We start from the raw sequence: 17,013 nt of genomic DNA on the forward strand, positions 1-17,013 counted from the left end.
TAAAAATCAAGAATGGTTTTTCCATAGAAATAATATTCTATCACAAAATTTTAACAGTAAAAAAAAAAAAGCATATGATGAAAACGTGGTAGTAATTTAAACGAAAATAGAATAAGTTGTTTCGTCCCACTTTCCAATCAGCAATAAATTTTGGACAATAACATCGTGTGCCACGTTTTGTAAAACTAGACAAGTAGACCCGTGGTTGAACTATGATAAATGATATATGGGTAGTTGTTGACATGATAATGGATGAGGTGTGAACAGATAATTTCACTTTTTCACTTTATTTCTAAACTATACAAAAATTTAACAATTCTGCCTTTATATAAGCACGTTTGAGGTTGCTCAACTCAATTACACAAGAATTTCCTTAGGCATTATTGAGACATAGAAAGATATAGAGTACAGAGAAATGGGGAAAATGGAACAAGGGTCACTTGATTCAGCTTCAGCTATACCTCTACCTTTGCTTTCACTTAACCATGTTTCTTTTGTTTGCAAGAGTGTGACTGAGTCTGTGACATTCTATGAGAATGTCCTAGGATTTGTGCTTATCAAAAGGCCTTCTTCTTTCGAATTTGAAGGGGCATGGTAACTTCTCAACTAGATCTTTCATTTTCTGCTTCTCTTTTCTAGTTCCCCACATGAGCTACTACTATATATATTTTCAAAAGTCATTTCCATGTGCTGGATCCATCATGCATGTGAATTATTTTTATCTATCACAATCGAATTTATATTAAGAGATTTATAATAATTTAAGACACTACTCGACGAATTGAGTTAGAATCCACCTTAATCTATGCATTTGAATATGATTCATCAAGAAAAGTTATATGAAACTAAACATCTACCATTTGCTTAACGTCTAGCTTTCCTTTTCAAAATGAAAATGGAAGGAGTAGAAGAAGAAAGCTTGAAAAGTTAAAAGTTACGTACGTAGGATGCATATTTCATTAGTCAAGTTTTTTCTCCTTTCACCTTGATCTGAGTAATTAACTCCGATTTAAACATTTATCAAACATCAAGTTTCTATTATCTTTTTCTCTCCTATTAAAAACGACCCTTAACTTTGTTTTCCTATTAAAATCGCACATCTTAGTAGATACTCATGTACCTGTTGTGCCATCGGGTGTTTTTCTTTTAAAATGAAAGTTAGGAAAATGCATCTTATAAAGCACTGTCAATAGTACATACTCTTGTACTTACCTGATGTGCCGTTGAGTTTATATTTTCTTGAAAATTTTCGGAAGTTTGGAAAATACATCTTACAAATAAGTTAATATATTATCATTATTATTATTATTATTATAAGTTAAAAGTCAGTTTCATCTTATACTAATTGTTATGAGTAGAAGATGAAAATTGATTTAAAAACAAAGAGGTTACCCATCATAATTAATAGGTGTAAAGGCGCATATAACTACTGCATGTATAGGTTGGTGTCTCGAGATAATTGAGGTATGTAAAATGAAGAAAAAAAGTGTGAATGATCATTGATTTGAAGTAAATTAAATTTACAATAAATTAATAAATATATTTTTATATCCTTACATTGGGATGTGGGGTGGGGTCATGCCCTCTGCTAAACGCCTAAACCTTCTGATTTTTTCTCACATACAGTATACTTCTTTCTTTCTTTTTAATCATTACATTACATCTATCATTTTTACTTTTATTGTTAAGAATTTAGATATATATACATGAAAAATTTTGGTTCACAAATTCAATCTGAGGGGCCCTCGATTTTTCTCATCTGTCACTCTATACATCGACCACGCGCAGCACACCTACTTTTTTCATCCAGCTGTCTAAACTTTAAATCATAAAAAATAATTAGGATAAAGTATTAAATATGCATGCATTGACAGTTGACACAATAAGAGAGAAATAAAACATAGTAAGTATTTATAATATGACATTTTTCCCATATATGTCTAAGATAGCTTTTCGGTAATGGCACGAATGTTGTTTAGGTTATTCAATTATGGCATTGGCATTCACCTACTTGAGTCAGATAAGGTTCCGGTGAATAAAAGAGAGATCAACCCCAAAGAAAATCATATTTCATTTCAGTGCTCAGACATGAAACTTATAATGCAGAAACTTGATGAAATGAACATCGAGTATGTGACAGCACTTGTGGAAGATGGTGGAATTCAAGTTGATCAGCTCTTCTTCCATGACCCTGATGGTTACATGATAGAAATATGCAACTGCCAGAATCTCCCTGTGCTTCCACTTTCCTCATGCCCTCTAAAGCTCAAGCCTAGTACCAATTATACAAAAGATCAAGAACCATTTTTCTATGGTACAATTTTTTTTCTTCTTTTTTTTTCTAAAACTAGCTAGAGAGTTTGGCAAGTAATATATGGATGATGACATGTTCTCTATTTGGATGATTTTGGTTTCGCAGGAGATGGTGGTACGTTGAAGATGAACTGCTTTGTAGAAGAATCTATGCTGATGATGGACAATTTAATGATAGATATGTTGAAGATTTCAATATAAGGGTTGCTGTAATTTCCCTAATTATTTTGTAAAAAGTTTTGTGAGAGCCTTTTTATGAAGAGAGAAAAGGGGAAATAAAGTGTGAGAGTAAATTTACTTTAGTAGTGAAGTGTGATAATATATATATATATATTTTTTGAGTTCCCATTTGTGTATAGGGACGTAATTCTCTCCCTTCTTTAACATCCGCTTGTCGTTAGAACAGTGGATTACATTCCGATTATTTATGTATAAATAGAGAGACATTTTTATTTTTAAGTTTTAACAAATAAGATTGAAATGTGATCGTGGTTGCTTCAAGTCTTTCACATTATTAATGTGATCAATGACTATGGGCTCTAGTATTTCTTCTGATATTTAATAATTAAGCATGTCGTAAACTTTAGGCCTTTTAATAAATTGTTTTAAAGATGTATACTTTTTGACTTTTGCATTAAGAATACATAGTGATTAAAGAATTGATTTCTAACAATCTCGCCCATGTTCTACATTGAGTTACACACTTACAGGTCTATTGGGAGAAACCCAAAAGTCAAGGTAAATTTGTAAAAATATTTTTAAAAAAAAAATTGATTGTGGGTTCCTCGTGAACAATCTTGACCCCAAATATTAACACAACGCTACAAGAATTTGTTTAAGGTTGATCCTTGATGGTCTTTTCCAACTTTGCACAACGCGACATGAGTTCATTTCTCACCCAATGTGTGGAGGAAAAGATAAGAAGTATCGAAAAAGACACAAAGTTGATAGCGATCGTAGAGACTCTTTCCTAACTTATGCATTTCAACTTTATAAGATCTTTCTCATATAAATCTCTAACTCATGAAAAAAATTTCATTTATCTTACTTTATATATATTTTTTTCCTTTAAGTACTCATTTAGAAATTTATTCAAATAACAAGACCTTATACACTAAATTTGAATTTCTTTGTTTTCTTTTTACCCTTTCGCTCGACCTGCTGCTTACTTAATATGAAAAGAAACACAAAAAAATAAATTCTATATAATATATATAGCGCGCTACTAGTTACAACAAAATCTTTCTTTATTATTGAACAATGATTTCATAGTTTCTACATATTTGTTAGAGTTACCCTACACCACTATGAACTCCTTCCCAGTCACCTATAGTCTATATATGAAAGATTATTTTACAAGTTGCAGTAACGTTATAAATATCATATTCCACATTAAATAAAGAGATTAACCAATATCTTCAAGAATCTTTGAACGGGCAAAATCTCAGCTCCAAATTCCCAGCAAGTTTGAGACGGGGAAGGGAAACGGAGGGTCATCACAGGGTCCAGTGTAACCAGTTACCAAACCATGAATCATGATCGGAACATAAAGGAACAAGAATGGTACTAATCCCTTCCCTTGTCAATCGCATTTGGCAATAACAACAAAAACATCACCAAGGGACCATTTTCTTTGCACCGACTTTTCTGAAGGGTTGATAATAGCACGATCTTGGTTAGCCAGGCGATATCCTATAACTATCTCCTTTCTTGTACGACCCCTAATCATTATATCATAAAAACACAGTTCTTCCTGGTCAAATAAATAGAACTCTGCTGGTTTAATACACATCTCGTTCCCCTGCCATAAGTAAACACAATGTCCAACATATATGTAATTTATGGGAGATGACCAAAGAAATTGAAATTCAACTGAAATCTATCAATATCATGAGAGGCAGCAAGAGTCAGTTCAAATGAGGGATACCTCCTCTGCAAATAATTCCTCAAGAACACGGTTGATTTGCTTGTCTTCAGCCACCATAGCTAGTGCCATGCTAACCAGCTCATTCGATAACACATAATCACTGATTCTGGACACAGACACTAGATTTCTAGTTCTAGAATCCAAAATTTCACTAATTATAATTGATTTATCTGAAGCTTGCTGCATTTCACGGATCCAAGAGTTGTGAGAGAATCCAGATAACCTCAGAGAAGTTGACTTTGTGTCTTTGTATGGTAGACGTCTTGACTACAAAAAGCCGAAGGGGTTATTAGAAATTTAGAAATTTAGTTCGCAAAACAATGGGACAGTAGTCATTGATGTGAACATAATAACCATAATTTGAAATGCTACAATAATGGATACCTGTATATCGCGAATGAGCAGAAGGGTAGCTAGAGACCTTGAGTCAGAATGAGCAACAGAGTCCTCCACTGACTCATCTGCAAGAATAAGGATCTGTCCTTTTAGAGTTAGTATACAGTTGAAGAAGATTTTAATTTACTTTGCCCGACGATCTTTAATCTAGAGATATTTTATAACACTTAATCGGTTAGTCCTATTTCAACACTTTTCTCAAAATTTTACATGGGTGCAATAATGTTGAAGTATGATTTAAAGGCAAGTTTTATTGTAATACACTTGTCCAACCTTATTCTATGGTAGTGAATGTTAGCTTTAAAGGGACATTAATAGAGAAATTTGGGTATAGCAAAAATGAGAATGTTAACATGGATGTGTGACCATACAGGAGAGGAAATGATACAAAACAATTGTATACGAGGAGATACTGGTGTTACATCAATTAAGAAAAAATGATAGAAATCGATTAAAGTGATTTGATATGTACAAAGAAGGCAACTGGAGGCACTAATGACTATAATAGATTGCATGATTTGTAGTCCAATAAAAAAGTGGGAGACAAAAAAGATATTGGAAAAAGCTGTGAAGAGAGGTTTTTGTTGTTATTCTTGCTGCTATAATTATATTTTGGTTGCGTGGCGATTGTATAATTCCTTCGGTCTTTTTTAAATACCCAATTAACTAATTCACCAATATTAAGGAAATTAGTTAATTTAATTAATAATGTTAAATTTGTTTAAAATTTACATGTTCTTTCCAAAGTCTGATTATCGATTAATGCTAGCTTTACTTCTTGGTTATTCATGATCATGACATCAGCCTCTTAATATTCACACGGTACATAAGTGCCGGAGGATTCCTTCCTCAAGGCACACCGATTAACTTCAAACCTGAAATGCTACAAAAATGAAGATAAAAATATTTAAAACTTACCGAATCAAAAGTCTCCAATGGAAGACCCTCTAGGTGCCGCCTGATTACAGCATTGCCCTCCCTATGGACAAGTTTTATGTTCTCTAGCTCAGAAACATCAAGTCCACCATCAACAAGCTTCTTCTCTCTTTCCTTTTCAGGAACCTCATTGAACATCCACAGTTCTGAACCAGGAGCCAAGAGTGCTTCTAAAACCTATGAAACAACAACGATTTAAGGAAATCTTAGAGGATTATGTTTATTTTTAACTGTGTTTTGAAAACTCATTTTCCATAATATGTTTTTAGAGTAGAAAATTAAGAACACATTTTATTTGTTTTTGTTGTCTTTGTGGTTATCGATTAAATCACCAGAGTTTGGAGGGGTTTGAAACCCACTGAAGGCCCCTCGTGGCCTATGCTAGGCATGGTCAGCAGAGCTGTGAATACTGAATAGTACCACAACTAAAGGGTGTGGCCGTGTGGGGACCCCTGATAATCTTAGCAAAAAAAATAGTAGCTCCTGTTGTTCTTGTTAAGATTATAGAAAACTATTAAATAAGAGAATTAGTTCTTTCTTAACATTAATATGATAGGGCATTATAGCGGAGTCATTTGTCAAAAGAGTAAGGATATATAAGGCCGTAATGCAGAGTGTACAGAACTTATAGAATTACCATGATCATATCATCAATATCACGGCGCCAGCCACAAAATAATATCTTCTCTGGATATTTAGGTGGATCACGTATCCTTGGGCAAAGGCCCTTCCGTACCTGTATAAGTATATAACATTAAAAACATGTATAACACACAAACACGTATATATGTCTGACTGCAGAAAGTTATCACATAAGTCACCGACTATCATTAATCAAATAAATCCAAGAGAGTGTGCAACATATACCAGATTCTAAGCATCAAATTAACATCTTTTCCAATAAGGCATTCATAAATGGACCCAGTTCAACAAGAGGAATTAGACAGAAAGATTACCTCTGGAAGAGGACCTGGAGCATAAGTGTCATCATCCTCAGCTATGACAAGGACTTCATCCCCATCTCTCAGAACATAACTATCATCTGGATTGATGATAATCTTGCCCCCATCTGTAGCAACCTTAACTCCACAAGGTATTGCATCGGGAAATGAAATTAAAACGTCTTTGAAAGATAGACCATCCAATTCAGGCCACCTTTTGATGTAAAACTCAGCATTCTCAAACCCTAAAATATCCTCCCATATCTGACCATGGGAAGGAAGCAAATGAACGAAGACTGAGTGATACCATGGTCAGGCATACGGAAACCAAATGCAACAGAGAAGTGATAAAGTCCATAACGTTTGAGACACTTTAAGGACAGAAAAATGGCAGTCAGTTTCTGGATCTAAGAAACAGGCTTTGTATTACAAATGAAAATAGTTCGTGCAGATATTCATATAGAATGTGTCATAATTCATGGGCGTTCTATATGTGACTTAGCAAGCACGCTCTAGCTATTGTAAACACTAAACACATGATGACATAAGAAAGGGGGAGCAACCCTCATGAGGGTGAGTGGAAGAGAGCTAGTTTACCATGATATCACCTCTAGGACTGGGGCCTGGGGTGTATCAATTTCAGTAATACTTACTAGAAGGACTGAGTTATTTGACTAACCTGTGCAAGGCCAGGCTGTAGAGCGCACTGAATCATCAATCGTCCAATTACATCGTGTGCAACAACGGTTTCAATGAGTTCTCCGCCGACAAGTTTCACTAGAGGTTCGTTGTCAAGGTCACTCATTTCCACAACAACATGACCCCCTAAGCCCTCCCTTACACCTGTTAGGCTGAGAACAACTCTCAAAGCACGTGCATCACTCTGGAGATAGAGATTTGAGAAAAACATTGACTATGAGGAAGTTTCTCCAGAAATGTTAGATAAAAATAACAAAGGAAAAATGAGTTAGGTGAATGACCTGATCGGCATTTTCATCCGAAGCTAATACAATGATTGCACGTGCCTTAGAAACTGAAACCTGTTAATAAATAATTTAATTTGAGAATGAAGAAAATCGTAAGGAAGAAGGAAGGTACAGGTAAACAACTCGAAACCTATTCCCCACATTATATGATTCACAGAGATTATATAAAAAGGTAACCTTTCCCCTGAAAATATAACAAATGGGTCAAAGATACCCCATAAATACCTTCTTTAGGTCAGCCAGTATAAGAGGACTGCCACTTCTACAAATTACAGACGTCCCCATGAAATCAAATTCCAGCTTTGCTATATCCATTTCCATTTCCTCCTTTTCTTTTTCTGCAAGCACCACAATAACACCACCACCAACACTCTTATTTGCTATTGCTAGCTGCTTCAAAAGTGAACCCTGCAATCAAACATCACTTATCAGCCCCTATTTCCTTTTTATGAAGAAAAATAACTAATGCAATCAAATGCACAGAACTCATAGAGATGAACTGTCAGATAAAACAAATTCCTCAACATGACAGTAAACATGATATTCCAAGTTGAATATCAAAAACTCAAAACAATTCATGTAAAATCAACGGGGAGATTACCAATTTGTCACTCCACCCAAGAATGAGTATGTGGTTTTTTTCAATCACTTCACTCTTCCCTTTTCTGAGTGAATCTACCTTCTCTGATATAGCATCTGAAACAAGCCCGAGCATCATAGCAAATATCAGCATACCACCTGAACTAATTGAGACAGAGACAATCCTCTGCCCAGTTCCTTCTGTTTCAGCATGATTTCCTGAGTCAGCCACATATGTCCAAGAATGCCAAAGTGCTTCAGCAAAGCTGCCACCAGTCACCGCGTACAATGCTAAACCACCAAAGCCTATAAGAAATAGAGTTGCAAAGAGAAGGGCAAGCAGCTTTGCATAAGGATATATGGAGAAAAACACATCTACCATATAAGCAACTCTCTTCTTCAATGGTACATCCTCCTGGTTATCGTTTGTTCTCCTCAAGAAATTTATTATTTGAGGAAGGTAATCAAGATATTTGTACAACACAAAAGGCAAAATGAGTATGACCACCACAATATACAAAGCAACTGTTCTACTGTCAGCATTCAGGATATAAGAAAATGAACTGTCATATTTTCCTATAGATGTCCTTCCATTACTAGGACAAAAATCAATTTCGCAGCACTGGTGAAGTTTCTCATCCTGCAACCAAAGAAATTGATAAAGAACCTATCCAACATAAACAAGAAGTTAATCACCACAGCCAATTTCTTGAATTGCAAGCTTACCTCCAGTTTTGTGAGCCTATATTGTAGATAAGCGGAGTGAGGTACAAAAACCATACAAGTGATAAGGAGCTGCAACAAAAAAGGAAAGGTTCAAATGATTCAGTATGAAGTAGTCATGGAAGTCATCTCATCTTGTGGAAGTACTCATAAAAAGGAAAGGTCTATAACTTTCTGTCACGCAAGCTCAACACAAGAGAGAAACATAATTTGTCCAAAGTGGGAAAACATGTCCGCCAACTTTGTTATCCAGTGCTGAGAGTCTCTAGAAGCATCAATAGTTCACATGGAAGAACAGCTAGGGTTCTAGAAAAGGATCTAGGACCAGTTTGAATAAACACTTGTCCAAAATAAAAAGAAAAAATAGCTTATGCATAAATTTAAAGTAAGATTTAGAAGTATAGAAAAGCTAATACGAGAGAACTTAAATAACTTAGCTTACCTATTTTAGCAAGTTTAACTCATTGTTTTCTCCTATTTTCTTGTTCTATAAATAGTTATGGACAATTTAGTCTAAATAGTCCCTTACTTAATTATGATAATGGCAAAACAGGAAGCATTGGAGAAAATAGAATAAGCAGTGTGGCGAGAGAATCTAATTGCAAAAGAAGGAAGTAACTAACCAGATAGAAGATCGGGGAGCGATTAGGTTGTTGAGGTGTGGTGATGTGGGAAGGGGGTGGCGGAGAAGAAGTGGAGGGAGGTGGAGGTGGAGGTGGAGGTGGAGGTGGAACAAGCGAGGGTTTGGGAAGGGAGAGGTTGTGTTTGAGAGATGGTTTTTTCTTCTTGGTGGTGGTGCCGAGGAAAGAAGGGTAGTTCCATTGCTCGTCGGAGGAGTCGGAGAAATGGGATTGAGGGGAGACGGTGGGCCTTGGATTGGGAATTGTCTTGCTCCTCTTCAGCGGTGGCTTCCTGAGAATGAGATTGGAAGATTCCTCATTGCTCATTCGCATTCTCCACAGCACGACTGATGGTGGGATCTACAAAGAATAATAGAAAGAGAATGTGTGCAGAAGCACAGCACAAGAGAAGAGACTGAAGAGAGAGAAGGAAAGTCTTTTTCACTTTCTCTCATGTTGACGTGGATCATCCATCCTATTCCTCATCCTCAGTCCTCACATCACCCTTTCTATTTCTATTTCCGATCAACCTTTCTTCATATTTCAGTTTTTTTCCGTTTCTAGTTTCTACCTTTTTTCTCTATCATTGTGTTTTAAAAGGAGGAAATAAAATGTCCAAAACCAATCAAATATATATATATATATATATTATACAATTTCAAATTAATAAAATATTAAATTATTCGCTCAGTACTTATTAAGTGCTAAATTATGTTACAATTATTTGATAATTGTCGCGTCTCATAAATAATTAGGATTTCTTTAACTAAAAATAGGTTATTATATTATTTATTTGAGTAATGTTTTAATTTTTATAATTTTATTTTTTTATACAGTTTATATATATTTAATTTCTATCATCACTAGTGCTCGTTTCTTTCTACATGATCTACGTCTAGTCAAAAAGCGACAAATTGTAGATTTTAATTTTTTTTTTGACATAAAATAACTGAAGTGCTCATTTATACAACGTTACAATACAATTAAAATTTTATATTATCTCTTAACCAAGGAATGTAAAGTGTGTCTAGGATATGGAATCGATTTGGTATATTAAAATAATATTTAATTAATAAAAATCACATTTTATGAATATAGATTAATTTTTAGTTATCAAATTTTAGAATATTATATGGACTATGTTTATAAATAAAAATTTTTATTAGAATAAAAAATATATATATATTAATTTTATAAAACATACATATTTTATTTTAAAATATTTTTCAAATATTAAATAAAAGTAAAATCACGAGATAAATATCTTCTAATGTAAACACGTGTAAATAATTAATATAAAACGATATATAATACTCTTTTCTCTTGATAAACATATTTCATAAAAATAATAACCAAAAAAGTAATCATCGCAACATTGATGTAAACACAAAGCTATAAAAAAAAATTTAAAAAAAAAAAGAGGTATTTTAAGAGTTAATGATATTTTTATTCATTTATTTTGTAAAAAAATTTCGTCACAAATCATCTCACACTTTTTTATTAACTTAAATTCAAGAAAAAAATTATCTTTTTATTTTCTTTTTCAACATTTCTTCTATTTTTAAGTTTTATTTTAGAAACATGAAGAGAATTAAGGAAATTTTTATTAAAAAAAATATATATTTTTTAAATTACTAAAAGAAATCTCCATATCCTTTATTTATCAAAGTAAACCATTTTACCGTTGCAGCTCAGAATTTGACTTCCGCGAAATTGAATTGCTTTTTTATTAAATTATCAAAAATATTAATTTTAAATAAATAATTAACTATAATTTTTAATAAATATTAATATTTAATAATAGTTAATGTATTTATTTAAATAAAATTTTTATTTAAAATGATTTTATTATATTAATATTAAAAATTATTAACACAAATTTACATATTTAATTAAATATATAAACATAATATTTAATTTTATATACGAATTATATTTTATTGTAATAATATAGAAATTATAAATTACAAAAATAAAGTGATTTTTATATAATATTTATTTATAAAATATTATATTTAATTAACTTTTGTAATACTATTAATATTGTATTTATTAAACTTAATATAGATTAAATTCATTAAATATATTATATTTATTAGATATATAACTTTTCATATCAATTTATATACATTTAAAGAATATTATTAAATAAAAGAAAAAATACAACAAAAAATAATATAATATTTAATGGCCATTAATAAAATATTAGTAAATATTTGAATAAGAAATTTTACATAAATATTAAAATAATATTTGACCAAAACTTTAATTTTAAAAAATAATTAACTACAAATATTAATACACATTAATATTTAATATTAATTAACTTATTTTATTTAAATAAAATTTTTATTTATAATTATTTTATCGTATTAATATTATAAATTATTAGCAAAAACTTACATATTTTAATAAATATATAAACATAATATTATATATTATTTATATTAATTATATATATTATATAATTATTTTGACTAAATATATAATTTATAATTTTACAAAAATAATATTTTTAAAAAAATAAAAAACAAAAAAATTATGTTCGAAATTCAATCCCCAGTAACCGAATTCCAATAGGGATAATCATCGGAGAGGGAGGAAACGAAGCTCAGAATTCAACTTTTCATGAATTGAATTCTGAGCTACAACAGTAAAAATATTTATTTTGATAAATAAAGGGTGGAGGGATTCCTTTTAGTAATTTAAAAAATATTTTTTTTTTCTGTAAAAATTTTGAGAATTAAAGAGAAAAGTAAAATTTATGTTCTCAAAAGTTTAGTAACAGAAGAAATAGAAAAAATAAAAAAAACTTTTCTCTATCAATTCTATGATTGTTAAGAAAAATATTTTAAATGTGTTAAGAGCAACTCCAATAACATTAATATTTTTTTGAAAATAAAAACTCGAAAAGTAAAATTTTAATGTTGGAGGCAAACTTTCTGAGTCCCATTTTCATAACTGAGGTGATGGAAGAGAATGATTTCTGTTATCGTATTGTGAGTTCATATTATAAAGTATATTATTAAAATGATATCATGCTTCTTGTATGTTTGTTAATCAGAATTAATCTTTTGCTTGCGACAAAATTTGTATTTAATCAATCACATTTTTTTTTACCGTTTTATAGAAGTTTTATAGAGACGTTGCATTAAATAGTAAAATTGATTGGTATGAATGGTAAGATTTTATAATATTTGTTTACATTATCGTCTCCAAATAAATTTAATGGAGCATATTTAAAAAATATTTTGGATGAGTATAATAAGAAATTGAACTATATCGGAGTAATTATACAGAGGGGGTAAAAATTGAGAATTACTCGATTTATATCAATGATCAATAAACTTTAAAGAGAATGTAAAATCATTGCTAAATATATGATGATCATTATCCTATAGACCTAAACTAGTAAGGTTAGTATAAATGATGATGTATAAGGAGAGAAAAAATATATATTTTTACATTTATTATAATATTAATTGTGTTGATTTGTCTAAAATTAACTTTAAGTGTTGGAATAACTTTTGTAAATGTCTTTTTTTTTCCTTTTTAACATATATAATTGAGGATTATTCATCTCAGTATTAAAGGTAAATATGGTACATTTTGGACTCTTAGGGTAAGTGCAACATAAAATTACAAGGAAACTATGAATGAAAACTACAAGGATGAAGACCAATTGAACGAGGACTTGAAGTGATAGAATTATCTATATATCTTTGTGTAGATACATCAACTATTTCAATGATATGTTATTTGTGTTTTTCAAGTGTTTTAAAGTTATTATAATTAATTTTAATTTATATTATATTTTTTATGTTAATTTTTCAAAGTTAAATGTAACACTGTACATGTTTATTAATTGTTATTAATTTTATTAAATTATATGTTATGGTAATTTATTGTGACTATTGTTTTTATCGTTGAGAAACTCTGAGAATTAAGAAACTCCTAATGAGTTTTAGTTGTAAAAGAGTTTCTCTTAGCAGATGTCAAGTTTGACTTATAAGGAGAAGATATATAAGGTTTTTCCTAACTTAAGATTCATAAGTTCATTCTTAGGAAAACTTAAAGAGATAGTATGGAGAGAGAAACCTTGGAACCATAAGTGACCCTACTTCCTTTTGATTTTGTAGTTTACCTTTAAATCTCTTCTCTAGAGTTGAGTGAAGTTTTAGTGGTGAGACTCAAACTTTTAAGCTTTGAATCAAAGTCAAAGTGGTGTATGGAGCTTTCCAAAGTTAACTCATAGCTTGGTTTCGTTCTTCATTCTTCCTCCTTCTTGTATACTTGGAGGTAAAGGAAGCTAGAATTGCAATCTTTGTCGAATTATGAATTTGTATATGATATGTTTCATTCAAATTTGTGGTTGTTTTGATGGTTGTAAGTTGAATTGCATAGGTTGTGCACTTATTGGGATTTTGAATATGTTGGGGAAGATATGGGTAATTCTTGAAATTTGCTTTCTAGTTGGATTCGAGTCATCCATGGTGAATGAATAAATTAGTGCCTTGTATATATTGGTATTTCTGAGTTTCAAGTATTGATTAAGCCAAAATTTGAAATTTCCAAGTGCAAAATTTATCACTGCACTAGGTGTAACTTCATGGCGTCAGGCATGACATAGGTTAGAGAATCTCTGCTTCACGTTGGGCGCAAGATTGGTAATGTCGAATGAAAGTTTAAAGAGAACTCTCCAACTTGGTCACATCAGGCGTGGGTTGAATAGCGTCAAACGTGGATGCCTTTGGAGCTCTCTAACTTAGTGACATTAAACCCTAAGTTGAGTGACACTCAACATGAACAAGACAAAAACTTTTTGTATAAATGACGCTAAACATTAATGTGGTGATGTCAAACATGAGTTAAGTAAAGACTCTCTACCTGCATAGGGTCAGGTGTGGGTTTAGCCACACTAGGTGTGATTGTCACAATGTCTTTGTCTCATTCATGTTGGGAGTTGGTTGTTTGACATCAGGCGTGGGTCATTTAAAGGCTCTCTACCTTAATGACGCTAGGCATGGGAAGAATGGTGTTAGGTGTGGGTTGCTTAAATGAAAATCTGTAGTTTTCTTCCCTAAGTGTTGAACATGTATAGGTTAGTTAAATTTATTACATGTTCAATGTTGATATATTTTGCTAGTTCTTTTTATATTGATATGGATAATGTATATTGATGATTAAATTGTCGAAATGTCAAGGTGATGGTGTTAAGAATGTTTAAGACAATAAGTTGTGTTGTGTTGTGTTGATTAACTTATAACTAGAGGAAAAATGTTTTAAAAAGTTGGATATCCCATAGCGAGGATATTTTATATTATTGCTATGTTCTATGAGTCTAGTTGATGCAATCCCTTCTTAACAAATTGACTATTGAAATGAATAATTAAGTTTTCTCTAAGAGCTTAGTTGATGTGGTATGAGGTAAGGTCCAAACCTATCATTTATAAGTGATCATAATATAGAAGTCAGGTTAAGCTATACTGATTATAAAGTGACTATTGTTGATCTATACGAGGATAGGTTAAGCCATTCATGTATAAGGTGACCAAACCGAATAAGGTACGAGGTCAAGGGCCAAAATGTATAACTAAGTACTGAAAGAGGCGTAATATTTGGAGGGTAGTCGACAAGCTAATAATGGCTTAGTTATGCATGCTAACATCTTGGTAAGCTTAAACCCAAGTTGTCCCACCATAACAAAAAATATTAGATTTTCATAGTTTAAGTGGTGAAATTTGAAAAATCAATTGTTGTGGATTTTTATCTGAATTGGCTGTTGATCTAAAAGCTGTAAAAGGATCACATTATTATTGATTCGGTATGGTCAAACCACTTAAAGTATTCACTTATGTTGTATAATATCTCCTAGTTAAATGCATGAAGGTGCATATAACTGTGTTGTTGTGCACATGATGTGTTGATTGTGTGGTGTTGTTCATATGCTTTGTTGAATGGTTTATGAGTTGCAACTATTGTTGAATGTAAGCTAATGTGTTGTGGTTGTGTTGTTAAAGTTGAAAGCCATGAGGAGTTTTGTTGTATGGTTTGTCTGTTGATGCTGATAGTATAGTTGCACTTTACTTTTATACTTTGTATGATGATTTCTTTGAATACTAGATTATCCTTATATGTTTCCTTGTGATTAACTTGTGATGATTGTATTTATATGGGAGTAGGACAAGGATAGCCAGAAGGCATAGTTGTTTTAAGGCCATTATGGAGGATGGCAATGTTGATTTGTTGAGCTACCTCGATGTAGCTAGTTTAGTATTTTGTAGTGTTGCTTGACTAACAATCTATGTTTATCTTTCAATTTTTGGATTACTATAAATATATGTGTATATGATATGTTGTATTTCCTTTGAGGAACAATTATACTTTTAGTTGACTTTATACTCCTATATTGGAAGAATTTAATATAATTAACTAATTTTCTGAATATATAAAAAATAAAATATAAAAAAATAATGCTTATAATAGAGAGCAAAGATAATGAATTTTTTAATCTTAATCATAAAAATAAGTATTCAATATGTTCTCTATTATAAGATAAAATAATTAATTTTATGTATATTAAGAAAATTGAATATTTACATTAAATTTTACTACCCCATAAGATTTTTTTATAAACTGTCTTTGTTATAAATGGCAAAAAGTTGTACAATTCAAAAGTTATTTATTAAAAGAATAATATTTTAGAGAACATATTATTAAATAATGTAAAAAAAATTAAAATTGTTTATATTTAAAAATAATAAATATTTTTTTTCTTGTAAAAGAGAACAGAAGGAGCACGCACTTCAAGATTTAATTACTACTTTTCTTTTATACCCTTATACAATTAGATATATTTATTGTTACATTAATATTACATGTTACACTTATTATTGAAAAAAGTTATATTTTAAATTATGTATAATATCATTTAATTTAATGTTACCACTATTTAAATCAACTAATCAATAAGATATTTTTAGAATAAAATTTAATTCTATAATATTATTAATGAAAACAAACAATCTAAAAAAAATTAATGAAAAGAAATGAGAAATAGTTAGTTTTCAAGTCATTCAATTATAGGTTTCCTCACTTAAAAATATACAATAACCACTCAAGTTGACGGATTAAAATAAAACAACTAAAATTGACTAAATCATAGCTTATTTGTTTCTAATTCATATTCATATTCATATAAAACTAAAAGTAAAATTGCATCAAGTTAAATGAGTTAACAAAGCTCAAGTACCACATTTTTTTTCATGACCACTTCATCTTGTTCATTAAAAAATAAATAAATACTATTTTTGATCACTTCATAATATCAAATTAGTAATTTTAATTATTTTATTTTATTTTTAAATATATAATTATGGTTTTTGAAATTATAAAATTTACACAATTTTTATTTTTGTTGAATTTTTATTCATTAGTCTTTAAAGTTGTAACATTCATTATGACTTAATACTACATAAATGACACAATAATTAATATTTAATAATATTTAAGTTAAATTGTACTTTTAATTCTCATTTTTTTTCTTACTTGAATACTTTTATGAGATAAGAGTTAAGACTACAAGCAAAATT

The 17,013-nt window shown here is 30.6% G+C and overlaps 2 protein-coding genes across 3 annotated transcripts; one reads left to right on the top strand and one right to left on the bottom strand.

Moving 5' to 3' along the window:
* Positions 1-337: 337 nt before the first annotated feature.
* Positions 338-2,814, top strand: LOC109803644 (glyoxylase I 4). The gene is made up of 3 exons (XM_020365314.3): positions 338-594; positions 1,980-2,314; positions 2,420-2,814. Exons 1-3 carry the CDS (start codon positions 416-418, stop codon positions 2,512-2,514), a joined length of 609 nt encoding a protein of 202 aa, XP_020220903.1. The 5' UTR covers positions 338-415; the 3' UTR covers positions 2,515-2,814.
* A 728-nt stretch (positions 2,815-3,542) lies between these two features.
* Positions 3,543-9,984, bottom strand: LOC109803483 (ion channel protein). Of its 2 annotated transcripts, XM_020365084.3 has the most exons (12): positions 9,425-9,978; positions 8,805-8,873; positions 8,101-8,718; positions 7,725-7,907; positions 7,494-7,553; positions 7,193-7,396; positions 6,529-6,777; positions 6,210-6,308; positions 5,555-5,749; positions 4,625-4,717; positions 4,241-4,507; positions 3,543-4,114 (listed from the first exon to the last, which is right to left on the bottom strand). In XM_020365084.3, the coding sequence occupies exons 1-12, from the start codon at positions 9,752-9,754 to the stop codon at positions 3,896-3,898; spliced, it is 2,586 nt and encodes an 861-aa protein (XP_020220673.1). In that variant the 5' UTR covers positions 9,755-9,978; the 3' UTR covers positions 3,543-3,895. The 2 variants fall into 2 exon arrangements, with proteins under 2 accessions (XP_020220673.1, XP_020220676.1); XM_020365087.3 differs by lacking the exon at positions 3,543-4,114 and having other exon boundaries at positions 4,367-4,507; positions 4,625-4,701; positions 9,425-9,984.
* Positions 9,985-17,013: the final 7,029 nt, after the last annotated feature.

This window comes from Cajanus cajan, chromosome 1 (genome assembly GCF_000230855.2).
Source record: "Cajanus cajan strain Asha chromosome 1, NIPB_CcT2T_4, whole genome shotgun sequence".
In the NCBI taxonomy this organism is placed as follows: Eukaryota; Viridiplantae; Streptophyta; class Magnoliopsida; order Fabales; family Fabaceae; genus Cajanus; species Cajanus cajan.